At 41.6% G+C, this 13,684-nt stretch overlaps 1 protein-coding gene across 1 annotated transcript in view; it reads right to left on the bottom strand.

Annotated features, from left to right (window-relative positions):
* Window positions 1–13,684, bottom strand: part of LOC138833021 (ras GTPase-activating-like protein IQGAP2) — a 258,468-nt gene that overhangs the window by 216,669 nt on the left and 28,115 nt on the right. Inside the window, exon 2 of the mRNA XM_070031378.1 lies at window positions 1,135–1,234. Coding sequence (XP_069887479.1) covers window positions 1,135–1,234 — 100 coding nt within the window. The remainder of the gene's footprint in view (window positions 1–1,134; window positions 1,235–13,684) is intronic.

Below are 13,684 nucleotides of genomic sequence, written 5' to 3'. Positions count from 1 at the left end.
ACGATTCTCAGATCTCAGTCTCCTAAGGAGCTAGGATTACATCAGCCACCAGCATCCACTCTCGTTACCTACTTTTAATTATACTACAAGCATGTTTTCTATACTCTTACCCTGAAGGGAATTTTTAGTTTCCTTCAACTTAAGTGTAGACCACACAGACATGTTAAACAACCTTTAAAACTTGGGCATTAAAGCTTAAGGAAAGTTGAGTGTTAAAATGTTAAGCAACACCAAGAAATTCCCCGTAAAGCAATTCTGATGCCAAACTCAGGCATGTGTCACTGATTAGTGGTCTACAAAACACTGCTTAATATTCTCATTATTTTACTTCTGTAGAGAGCCATTTTTCAGTGGCCAGAGAAAATTAACACCATTGGCCATTTCAGTGTTTATTTTCCATACAAATCAAATGGCTGAGAAGTCTCATGTGCCATGGAATGATATAGATGATAATCATATGTAGTGTTTTCTCACACAAACCACTAAATAACACTGTAACTCTTGATATATGGACAATATAGTAGTCACTCAGCAAAGAACAAAGTTCTCTTGATCCCACTGATAAAGTATTTGTACTTAGGACTCTTTATCTTCACTTTCTCTTCGAAGAACTCAATACCTACCTAACCTGAAGAGTCTAGAAAGAGTCAATGTGATTTTAAAGACAAGCTATCCTAAATGGCCACACAAACACATGTTTAAAAGAGAGATTGCTGTCATAAACATACTCTTAGTACCCATAAGTGACCGATGGACTTCAGTCCCATATGCTATTGTCCTACCAGGCATTTATCATCATTGGGATGAGGGTGAGTAAAAGACCTGGAGGGACTCCTGGGGAAAGGAACTTGATTTACGTCAAGTTCCCATATCCAAGCCAGGGAGATATAAAATTGGAAATAACCAGTAATTTTCCCAGTGAAGTATCACTCCTAGCCCACTGACCTTCCATGGAAGGTGAGAATAAGTCTAATTCACTGAAGACAGGCAAATGTTTCTCTCTGGCCATTCACTCTTAACAATTTTTTAGAACATCTAGCCCATTCAGATGTTTTCTGGTCATCAAATCCCACATCCCTCCCACAAAGACTATTACCAAGAGAAGGTGAGCAAACAAAGTAAATAGGATCTTACCTCTTGGCTTCCTCCAGATGGCACAAATATTCATAAGCAATGTTCTGCCGCCGCCTCTCATCCATCTCCTCTGCAGAGAGTCTTTCATCATCCACAATCGCTAGAAATAGAAGGTAACAATGCATTACAAGGGTAGTCTCCATCAAATAAACACTTGAGACAATCAAGTAGAGAAAACTCAAGTGGACATGCAGCTCAAGCATAGGTAAGACTCAAAGAGAAAGAGAGTTAAGAGTCAGAACAGAGAATAAATAAAGAAGAAAGAGGTGAAGAATACAGCGAAGAATTCAATGTATATCCTACAAAATTAAGAAGAGTGAGTGTGGTAGTGGGCAGAGGAAGGATGGGTGAGAAGGCTGAAAGGGGTGACATTCAGCAAGATGCATTATACTCATACCCTGCTTTGTTAAATGGTAACTCCTTTGTACAACTACTTAAAGACATTTTTAAAAAGCTCATATAGTTCAACATACAACATTCAGAAACAAGAGTAATAAAGCACCATACAGACATAACTTTGCCTTTTAATTTTTTATTAAAATAAAGCTATATATATATATATATGATGACATTTCTAACAAGAAAAGCAAGACCGAAGGATTAAAATTTACTAAATAACAGACTAAGAAAACTGATCAGGCTTCATGGAGAGAAGGCCATAGGAGTTGGACAGTCTCAAACCAATTATAGACACATCTAACAACAGCCTCAGTACTGTACAATGTGTCCAGTGGCCTTACTGTATGGCATCCCAGAATCTCTGAGATTGAACAAAGAATCTACAAGTATGTGTCTTTTTTCTGATCCTTGGAGGGAAACAATACCCTTTTATGCCATTTGAGATCTCTAAAACTTCTCCTTACATATTTATTAGCTTTTCTGGACATCAGATATTCAAAAGACAAAAGCAATGGAGACAGAGAGTGAGTCAAGTTTTTAAGCCCACAGTCCTTTTTATTTGTGGATGAAGAAGAAAAGGAAAAAGAAGAGAAGTGGGGGAGGTCAGGAGGAAGGGGTGGGGAGGTATGGTGGGGGAGGTCAGCAAAAGCTGGTTTATGGTAACAGCAGAGTCCAAGAAGCAGGAGTCTCTATACCTTGTCCTATCCGTTTTCCCCGTTCCCCTTTCTGCTATATTAGATTTTCCTATGTGGCTCCATTCCTTCAAACAGGCATCTCATTCCAGATCAATGATACCCACTGGGGACCACAAAGATTTGTATTGGTCAAAGTCATCTTTAAAAAAATACATCCAACTGAAGGTGTGGTTCAAGTGGTAGAGTGCCAGGAGCAAGCAAGGGGGAAAAACATGCAAAGAGCTCTCATATTTCATAAAAGCACTCAAGCAATGTTCCTCCACTGCCTGGGTCCAGGCTCTAATATCAGCCTACCTAGCTAAATTTGTCCAAAAAATATTATTTTATATAATTAGAGGCACATAGATATTACACCTTTGTGGTCCTTCCCTAAGATTAGCTTCCTTTAGTCTGATGACACACACTGTTTAAAAAAATATAGTCACAACATATTGGCCATAGCCTATAAAATTCCATCTTTCAGGCTCAACCCAAGGCTCTTCCTTCCTAAATCATTCCAGCTCAAAATGACCTCTCCCCTGCCTTTTTGTACATGTTAACAGTAGACTCAGAAGACACCTTTGTCAGGGCATCCAGCATATGCCCATACAAAGGCTGTATGTTCTACTGAAATATTTTGTAAGCAAATAATGTCAGGAAAGAAATAAAAGTGTCCTCACTCATTTGCCTGTTTCCACTGAATTAAACGAAGGTATGATCATTAGTGGAGCAAGTATGATTATATCCACAAATATCACTCAACTAAGTTCAATGTGCCAGCTGTGAGTCAAAGCACCAGGAACAAGTTAGCAAACACAACAAACACTTTTTATATTAACAGGATTAGTATCTTTCTTCCCGTCATCCCCATATCTGGCCCACTGCCCTTCCCACAACAGCCTTCTGCCTCACCCTTCTTCCAGGATTCTCCACTTTACATTTTCAAAGTGGAAGCCAAGGTTCTGAGTTAGAGAAAGCCTTCAAAGGTAGACCCTGCTATTCCTCTGAGGCTGATTGCAAAAACTTTCTGCATAACTCAACATTACTTAATAGTGACTTCTGATAACAGTAATTGACATAGGTAATAGCCCTATCATTTAAAGAGACATCATGGAGCTAATAAATCGTTGGAGACATGCCTTTACTGCCTACAAAGCACTTTTCCATATGTTTACTCATAATCACAGAGTGACAGGCATTAACTCTTTCTCACAAATGAAGGAACTGAGGTCAGCTAAGGGAAATAGGCGGTACCCATGGTTATTTTCTGAATAAGTGGCAAAGACTGGGCTGGAAGAAGGATCTTTCAGCACCACAGCCTATGGTTGTACCAGTCACCAAACCAACACTGTCACAACCATACCCAAGGAATGGGTCATTCAAGTGGCTTTAGAATTCTTTATTTTGAAACAGCTCAATTTTCCATGGTTTTGCCTAAAGTTTCTTTCTCTAATATTTGTTTTAATCTCCCTCCTCCCCCTACGGGCAAGTTCCCAAATCTCCCTCTTTCAATAAGAAATGGCCCTGGCCACCATTAATGTTCCCTACTGCTTATCTGCTTACCTTACTCCCCTCCCCCCACAGATGCCAAAGCCACCACAGCTTTTGTGTTCAAATCCATGCATTTGTTCACAAACATTTGAGTGTCTGCCTGGTGCAACCAGTTCTAGAGGCTGGACACAAAGTGAAAAGTATGACTCACAAGATCCCTCCTGGAGTTTTTATTGTATTAAACAATTGAAATTTGGCATCATTACAAGATGCTTAGATTGGGGGAAAAACTAGAGGGAATGCTGGCAAGAGTCACCAAAGTCAGTGTTACGGTTTAAATATGTAATGTCCCCCACAGGCTCATGTGCTAAACACTTGGCCCTAGCTGGTGGTACTATTTTGGGTTGTTCTGGAAACTTCAGGAGACTTCCAACATTAAGGATCTAGCTGGGGAAGGCAGGAGGGTCCTTGGTTCCTTCCTTGCTCCATTTCCTGTCCACTCTGAGGTAAAGAATCTATTCCCCATTCCTAATGCCAAAATGTCTGACCCAAGAATACAGGTTAGGCAATCAGAGAGCGAACTCTATGAAAACATAAACCAAAATGAATCTCTCTCCTTAACGTTGAAATTTTGGTCATAGCTACACAAATAGGGCTGGGAGATCTGGTTTTCTAAGATGGTGTTAATATGTTTACCTTTTAAGGAAAAGGAGATTAGGAATACGATAGGAATCAAGGATTCAGAGAAATCCACCCACAATTTAGTATTTTAAGAACATATTGTTATTCTGTGTGACTCAAAATTTCTACAAGGAATCCTAAATATCCTCAGGTATGTAATTCACCACAGTTGCATACTGTACCATCTTCAGAGTTGGAAACTCTCTGGCTGGGAAGAGAATTTCTAGACAGATATGTCTCCACTCTTAAAGCTTAAAGAATAGTGAGGGAAAGCGCAATGTATACCACACAGAAGGCACCAAGAAGGAAGAGAAATGACTCTAAGGCACTAAAATTCAGGCCAGAGCCAGGTGCTGGTGGTTCACGGTTGTAATCCTAGCTACTCAGGAGGCTGAGATCTGAGGATCCAGGCTCAAAGCCAGCCCAGGCATGCAGGACCATAAGACTCTTATCTCCAATTAACTACCAAAAAGCCAGAAATGGAGCTGTGACTCAAAGTAGGAGAACCCTAGCTTTGAACACGAATGCTCAGGGACAGTGCCTAGGCCCTGAGTTCAAGCCCCAGGACTGGCACACAAAAACCAAACCAACAACTATGGCCAGGGGTAGAGGAATGGAAAAGTGAGAGAACCTAAAGCAAAAGATTTCAAGAAAGCAAATACTCTCAGTAAACTTGACCTGTGCTACATTCTGGCTTCATACCAGTCTCTTGAAGTATTTCACAGCTACTTGAGCTTTAAGAGGGACTAAACTGTTGTTCCCTACATTGAACCTTCTTTTGAAAAATACGCAAGCCTAAGGCTGAGTTGTTATCAACCTGATATATATTCACAGGCACTCTGGAGCAGTAGGAAAAGTTGTCAACCAGCTGTGAAAGAGATACTGAGTACATGGCCTCCTGTTCCATCCATTCCCATCACTCCTACCAAGGTTCAAAGTCAGCCAAATCATGAACTCAACCTTGTGTGGAGGCAGAGATGCTGTATTCTTCCAAGTCTGGTCCTACCAAATGTGCCCTGATAGAACACAGCCATCTTTTCTAGGTACCGTGGGAGGTGAACTTCACTTAAGTCCTTCCCTCTAAATGATTCCTTGAATTTCTCCCCATCACACAATACTAAGAACTTTCCAAAGATGTTAACTGAATACACCATCTCAGGGGGTATGATCACCTATTTTAATAAGAACTGCCATCAATCTTCAAGATCAGCATTAGGAAAATTTCCCAGGTGAGGAGATGAGGTTGGTAACCAACAGGAATTCTATATGTTTACAACCCTCACCTCATTCCAATGAGGTCACTGGGGCCCAGAATAACTAAGAAGCTCCTTGGTCATAGCTCTTCAGGATAATGTAGAAATAGCTAAGGCATTATGGAAATAATTGATTCTTTTCTCCAAAAGAGTTTTCAGAATGTCACGGTGCTAAGATCAACAGAGCAAAGAGGACTCTTAGAGCCTATTTTCATACACAAGGCGCCCAGTTTTTTCCCAGGAATGTGGACATCATACTTGAGCACTTGGGTGTTGTTTGTTTGTGCCAAGCTTGGCTGGTAAAACTCATAACTCCATTTCAGAACAGAACTTCACTTTTTTGTTTATATTTTTTTATGCCAGTACTGGGGCTTTAACTCAGGACCTCACACTCTTGGATGGCTTTTTCTGCTCAAGATTAGTTCTCTACCACCTGAGCACACTGCTACTTCTGGCTGGTTATTTGAACTTTCCTGCCCTGGCTGGCTTTGAGCTGTAATCCTCAGGCCTCAGCCTCCTGAATAGCTAGGATTATAAGGCAGAAATCACTAGTGCCTGATTGAATGTTACTTCTAATTCTCACCAACAAAAGGAAAATTCATGGTTTCCACTGTGCAAAGTTGGACACAAATGTCCAACTTCTTTCTCATAATCTAGAAACAACGCAGGCCATAGTCATGCAAGGACCCACCTATATGCAGAGATGGCCCAGTATACAGCCTGGCATGAAGAAAGGGGGAATCTGTTCAGATTGGGAAAGAATTAAAGGCAATGATTCCTAGATTTGGGATTTCTTAGACAATTATAGTTCTCAAGAAATGGTTTAGGAACCATTTCTTGCTAGGAGAAAGCCCAGGGAAAATTCCATCTGCCCACTGCACACAGCACACACAGATCTGCCCACCCCACACAGATCTCACTGGGGAAGAAGGGGGTTGAGTTTCCAAGGCCAATTTTGAAGCTTTAACTCTAAATAATAGATGGAAATTTTAAAATCTTTGTTCTGGATAAGCTGCTAGTATTTTTTTGGGGGGGGGGTCCGGTCGTGGGGCCTGAACTCTGGACCTGGGCACTGTCCCTCAGCTCTTCAGCTCAAGGCTAGCGCTCTACCACTTGAGCTACAGTGCCACTTCCGGCTTTTTTTCTTTTTGGTTATGTGGTGCTGAGGAATCGAACCCAGGGCCTCAGGCATTCAAGGCAAGTGCTCTACCACTGAGCCACCTTCCCAGCCCAGCTGCTAGTATTTTTTAAAGAAGAGAAAAAACTAGGTGCTGATAGCTCACCCTTGCAATCCTAGCTACTCAGGCGGCTAATACATGAGGATCACAGTTCAAAGATAGCCCAAGCAGGAAAGTTTATGAGACACCAATAAGCCAGACGTGGAGCTGTGACTCAAGTAGTAGAGTGCTAGCCTTGAGGGAAAAAGCTAGGGGAAGGTATCCAGGCCCTGAGTTCAAGCACTAGTACCCATTTCTTAAAAGGGAGGGGAAGGGAAGAAACTCAGCTTATCTATACTGGGGTATGAACTTTATATGCTTACAATGGGCAGTGCTAAATGTCCCAAAACAGTTAGAACCAGTCCTAAAATGATTCTAACTGGTCTCATAAAAAATGAACAAAGAGTCAACAGATTACCTACATGTTATTGCCCCCAGGGAATGGTGCTATTTTATAACTGTTAAATAGACTTAGCTGGTATTGTGATCAAAGAACAGAAAATCATTGTTAACACCTTACCCTATTATCTCTAAAACCATCCCAGGTAGTAAAATAGTAGAGAATATTTGAGACATCTATACAGCTGCAAGCTACAGTAAAATGATAACAGAATAGTGTTGGCCTAATTTTTCCTTGACTCTTAGGAGAAAGGAAAAAAAATCACAAATGTCTCAAGCATAAGTACAAGGGAACAAACCAACCTCTTCGGTTGCTTTTCCTCCTTGTTTATATTTCACAGTCCACACATCTTATTACTCTAATGGATGAATAAAAAGAGCAGACTGAAGGAATTAACCTTCAGTGAGCCCTCTGTAAGTGCCAGCATTTTACATATTCAGTTCTCAAAGAACTAGGTCCTCCACTTCTCAGATGGAAAACAAACTTAAGTGAGGTCAAGTAATGTATGCTTAGGTTACTCCAAAAATGTGAAGACAGTTCATTAAAGGGCAGGACTGGGGTCTGAAACTGTTTCCCAAGTTCAAGATCTCTTCCCTAGAAGTGCTACCACCTCCCCACCTGTGAGTATGAGGACAGGTCCAGCAGCCATTCAGCTCTCATCAGTGGTGTTATTCACTTCAGCAGATAGATGAGGCGTTATCTCTCCTCCTGAAAACCATATAAAATTAATGCTATCTGAGCTGGGTGCTGGTGGCTCATACCTGTAATCCTAGCTACTCAGGAGGTTGAGATCTGAGGATCAAGGTTCAAAGCCAGCCTAGGCAAAAAAAAAAAAAAGTCCTCAAGGTGCTTATCTCCAATTAACTACCAAAAAAGCCAGAAGTAGAGCTGTGGCTCAAGTGGTAGACTCTACCTTGAACAAAAAAAAAGCTCAGGGACAACATCCAAGCCCTGAGTTCAAGCCCTAGGACCAGCACACACACACACACACACACACACACACACACACACACACACACACACACACACACACACACACACACACACACACACACACACACACACACACACACACACACACACACACACTTATCTTCAGAACACAAAATTCAAGGCTAATTTCTCAGAAATACAATATATAGCCCCACAAATGGAAAAAAAATCATGATAATATTCAGGACTGTCAAGCTGGTTTATCATCAGGAAAGCAAGAATCATGACAAGATCAGAACAAACAAAACCAAAACCACAAGGCTGCATACATGATATACCACATCAACGAAGTCAAGTCATATGATCAACAGCTACTAAGAATACCTGAGAAAATTTATCTTTTTGTTTGTCTGAGGTATCTTCCTCTGTTCTACCCCCTTTTGCCTCCAAAAAGTATATGCACTTCTGCCAACTTGACAAAGATCACCTGGGTAAAGAGGTGTGGCTTTGTGTTACAAGTGCCTACGACAAGTCATATTTAATCACAAACTAGTTAACGTAACAATTTCCTCACTTGTAAAATGGGAATGAAAGTACCTACCCTGTAGGCTGTTCCTGAGTATTTTTTAAAAAATCAAATATATTTAAATTACTAATTAACTACATTGTAGTATAACTAACCATTAAAAAACAAGTTGTAAAAAAAATAAAGACCATAGGCAGTTACATCGGCTGGTTTTTCGAGGGTAATTACTAGGCCTCTCAGTGGCTTTCGTATTCACCTCCTATATAACTTGTAAATTGAATGTATTTAAACATATGAAATTTAAAAATCACCACATTTTAAATTCTACATACACACAGAGTGTGTATATATGTATATTCTTAATAATAAGTATATAATGCTACATATTAAGGGAGAAAACCAGAAAAGGAAGTGCCAAAATCCTAATTTGTTTTCAAGGAGGTAGCTCTGAGGCTGTTTTCTTTGTTGCATTTTCTTTTTGTCAGTTGTGGGGCTTGAACTCAGGGCCATGGCTCTATCCTTGACCTCTTTTGCTCAAGGCTAGCACTCTACCACTTTGAGCCACAGTGCCACTTCCAGTTTTCTGATGTTTAATTGGAGATGAGTCTCACAGACTTTCGTGCCTGGGCTGACTTTGAACTGCAATCCTCAGATCTCAGTCCCTTACCCCCCAGAAGTAGGATTAGATGTGAGCCACTAGTGCCCAGCTTCATTGCATTTGTTGACACACATTTCCCAAATACCCTATGCCACTCTGTCAACACAAAAATAAGTTCCAATTTTTTTCAAATAATTCAGTTACAATGAAAAAAGTAGTCAGTAGAAGTCATATCAGGCCTACTGCAAAAGATGACTTTCAGGAACCCAACTAATCTACTTGAACTTCTAGAAAAGAATCAGTCAGTCAAAATGTAGGATGAATGGTCAGCTCAACTGGATTTTTTAAAAAATCCCAGAAGTTCAAAGGCAGCAGAGAGGACGTGATCAGAAGGTAACTAATACCAAGATGCTCTTCTCTGAGAAGGTCCAACTGGCTCACTAGATGGCTGGGTGTGACGAACTCACTAGAGAAGTAGGTTGAGGAAGTGGGGAGGGAAATGGAAGGACTGGAAGGAGCCCTCAACTGCAGCTGAAGAGAAGGCTGCCAAGAGCCCACGTAGTATCAAATCTTACAGGTCTACATTCAGAAGGGAAGAGAAATGCGATGATGCTGTACACGGGCAGGATTTGGCAACAGTGGAACAGGATGAAGAGGAGTGTGTACGGGGGAAGGAAAAGGAAGTCAGCAAGCAGAGGCCAGCTCATTCTGTGACTTCAGATGGTGGAGGTGGAAACAGCACATGGCTGGCCACCAGCAAGTCACTGAATCTGCCAATCTACATAGAGACAAGTTTGTATAATTAGGAGGGTGGGGGAAAAGAACACCACAGATGCATTCCACTATTCTAGGGATACACTAAGGAGCTGGCTATAAATTAAAACTTCTATTCAGAAGAGAAGTTTAAAATAACAGACGCAATTAGCAGACTATGATGTAGAGCAGAAAGGGGCTGCTAAGGCAAGCATATGCTGTTTGTTAGTGAGTGTGAATTAACACATGATGCAGGACAGTCAATTTTTGAAAAAACATTGCCAAAATCTCAGCTCCCAAATGGGACATACTATGCAAATGGGGACATGTTGACAACACAGTCACGGACCAGGAAAACATTTCGATGTGATTATATTTTGGACTAAAGTAGATCAGACCAGTTCTCACGAGCAAGAAACTTCTCTGGTTTTCAGTATATTATGGAGGTCATATCAGTCTATACACTTACGGCTTATATGAGATTGTGCTTATGAGCAATCATAAAACTGTGCATGTGGTACCAACATCTGACAACAGGACTTGAACCCACATGTCAAGCTCGTTAGTTGCAACAACATCATGTATTTTCATAAATGATCTCATAGGACCGACCGGATACCAGTGGCTCACGCCTGTAACCCCAGCTACTCAGGAGGCTAAGATCTGAGGATCAGGGTTCGAAGTCAGCCCAGGCAGGAAATGTCCAGCAGATTTTTATCTCCAACTAACCAGCAAAAAAGCTGAAGGCACAAATAAGCTGGTTTTGGTTTACTTTTCATTGACCTCTGTGTGGTAGTGGTACCCTATTATATTTGAATAAGCATATTTTCCTTCTTTTCCGTCATCAACACAGGGACAGGAGGTGGAAATGGAAAAGCTGGTATGGGAAGGAGTAGGGGAGCCTCACAGCAACTTTGCAGGCTGAAAAGAACATACAACCCAGGATTTTGTCAACTACTTGGAGAGTGGACAATATACACTGAGAAAGCTCTTTCATGGGGAAAAAAAAATGTCCCACAAGGGCAACAAAGCTGCAAACAGTTTGGTTTTGGCTGTGTGCTTTTGTTCTAACACATCATATTCCTGAGCTCAGATAGCAGACAGTCTCAAGTTTAAGAAAATGGATTTTCTTGTAAACACAAGACAGACATGAAGGATTTCAGATATCCTGAGGCTTCATCAAAGCTCCAGGAACTTTACACAATATCCAGAACAGCAAACACCTTAGATGTAATGCACACTATTCTCCAGACCCATGCTCTGAAGACTTAGCTGGTCTGCACACTTTTCTGTCTTGGCTGGAGACTGAACCATGGTACCATACGTTACATCCCTTCTCACCACATGTCTGTTGCAGGCCAAAGAAGAGAGCCAAGATTTTCATGTGTATCAGCCTCTAGGTTCCTTGGAGGACTGGAATACAATGCAGAGTTAAGTCATTGTTTCTACTCCAGACATGAGAACCCTGCCAGAAGACTCCACAATTATAGAGCCAATCAAGGATGGAAATGGTTCACTAGGTGCAAAATGCTGGCAGAGAACTATGGAGCTGTTGAGTGGAATCCTAAAACTTATTCCAAATGCCTTATAATTAACACCAGTAAATACAACAACACAATCTATTTCTTTTGGTTTGTGACAGAGTAACTAATGGCTAAATACATAGAGAGTATTTCATGGGTAGGGAGGACTGGGGTGGCAGCATGGCTGTATCACCCAGCCACTAGCTTACAATCTAACCAGGAAGGCACACAGGAGAAAGTTATAAAGCTCCTTTGGAAAATTACAAAGTAATTACAGTACAAAGAACAAGAAGGCCAAGGAGAGAGAAGTGATTGTTCAATGATGAGATTCGTTAGAACCAATTTTCTACATGAAGAAATTCCCAGGAGGTGGGGAAGGGGCACCAGTGGCTCATGCCTATAATCCAAGCTACTCAGGAGGCTGAGATCTGAGGATCATGGTTTGAAGCCAGCCTAGACAAGAAAGTCTGACAGACTCTTATTTTCAACTAACGACCAAAATCTGGAAGTAGAGCTGTGGCTCAAGTGGTAGAGCATTAGCTTTGAGCACAAAAAGCTCAGAGACATTGCCCAGGCCCAGAGTTCAAGCCCCAGGACAGGCCAAAGAATCAAAGAAAGGAAAAAGAAAAAGGAAATGGTACTTCAAGATGCACTTGTGAGTCAGGCATGGTGGTACAAGCCTATAATCTTATCTATTCAGTAGGTAGAATAAGAATTAGAGGCTCTAGGCCGTCTATAGATAAAAGAAGTGAGACTCTGCTTAAAAAAATAAATAAAAACCATCAACAAGAGAGCTAGGCTCATGGCACAGGTAGTAGAGCACTAGAAGTACAGGCTCAGGGTTAATGACCAACTGAAAAACCAAACCAAACCACTTATGTTCTTTGTCTTTCATTCCTTCCAAGCCTCTGTTTAATGAAAACACTGAAGGCAAGCTATTCCTCTCCCCTTCAGCCCTCCAAAAGTCCCTGAGCTTCCTGAGACCAAGTAGAACAAATGTCTTCATGTTGGTGTCTCCCTTAAACAGTCCTCATCCACAACTGATCCATGTTCAGATAGTGAACACATAGGGATTCTCTCACTTGCAAACCTAGGTAAATTGGTATTCGACATATGTTGGTGGTACGGGGGCGGGGGGCAGGGGGATGCTGGGCCTGTACACCACCAGTGCCTGGCTTAACCATGCAAGGGAACACTTCACCTTTAACCATAGGGGGCTCCAGCCCAGTTCAACTCACTGCACTGCAAGCAGATTAGTAATCCCAGCCAGCAGGCTTGGGTGGCTCTAATCTAGGCCACAATACCCATTTCTTGCATCCCCAGGGCTATCCACAAACACTGGTCCATGGATGTGGCTCTTGGCACTCACTGACACTGTTCACAGAGAAGAGAAGCATATCAGAAAGAAGAAAGGCTGATCAAAGAAGAACCAGAACTGGCTCACTCAGTTTGTCTTTCCCACATTGTTTGCCAGGGCTAGGCTCAGGGCATTCTTCATTCACGTTTTACAATAAACTTGGAAGGTAGGTTTACTCCAGTTTGGTGGATAAAAGTGAGCAGTCCCATTCTCTTCACACTCTAACACATAAGCCCAAACTTTCTTTTGTTCTACATACCTTCTTATCTGGGGCTTATTACTTATGACTGGCAAGCAGAGAGCAGTGGGTGTGGTGGGGGGAATGGTTAGTTCAGGGAGAGGCTAAGTGGCCCAGAGAATAAGGTTCTGGTACAAGTTGTGCAGGTAAACATGGATTAGCCAGTACCTGACTAACCAGAGATTTCCCAGATGGTCTTTAGTTAAAATATTTCACTCCACTTTCTCTCTCCTTAAAAAGATTAAGACAGCCAGGCGCAGTGCTCATGCCTACTTAGTAGGCTGAGATCTGAGAATCACTTTTGGGAGCAATCCCAGGAAGGAAAGTCTGTGAGATTCCAATTAGCCATCAAAAACAAACAAAAAGTCAGAAGTGGAGTGTGGTTCAAATGGTAGAGAGCCAGCCTTGGGCAAAAGAGTTGAGGAAGAACTCTTAGACTGTGAATCTGAGCTTCTGTATTGGCAGAAAGAGAGAAGGGAGGAGGAAGAAGGGAGAGGGGAGGGAGGG

The sequence above is a fragment of the Dipodomys merriami genome, unplaced genomic scaffold (genome assembly GCF_024711535.1).
Source record: "Dipodomys merriami isolate MVZ:Mamm:240054 unplaced genomic scaffold, mDipMer1.0.p SCAF_20, whole genome shotgun sequence".
Classification (NCBI taxonomy): domain Eukaryota; kingdom Metazoa; phylum Chordata; class Mammalia; order Rodentia; family Heteromyidae; genus Dipodomys; species Dipodomys merriami.
Note: the sequence above shows the minus strand (reverse complement) of the source record. Positions and strands in the feature narration are given on the sequence as shown.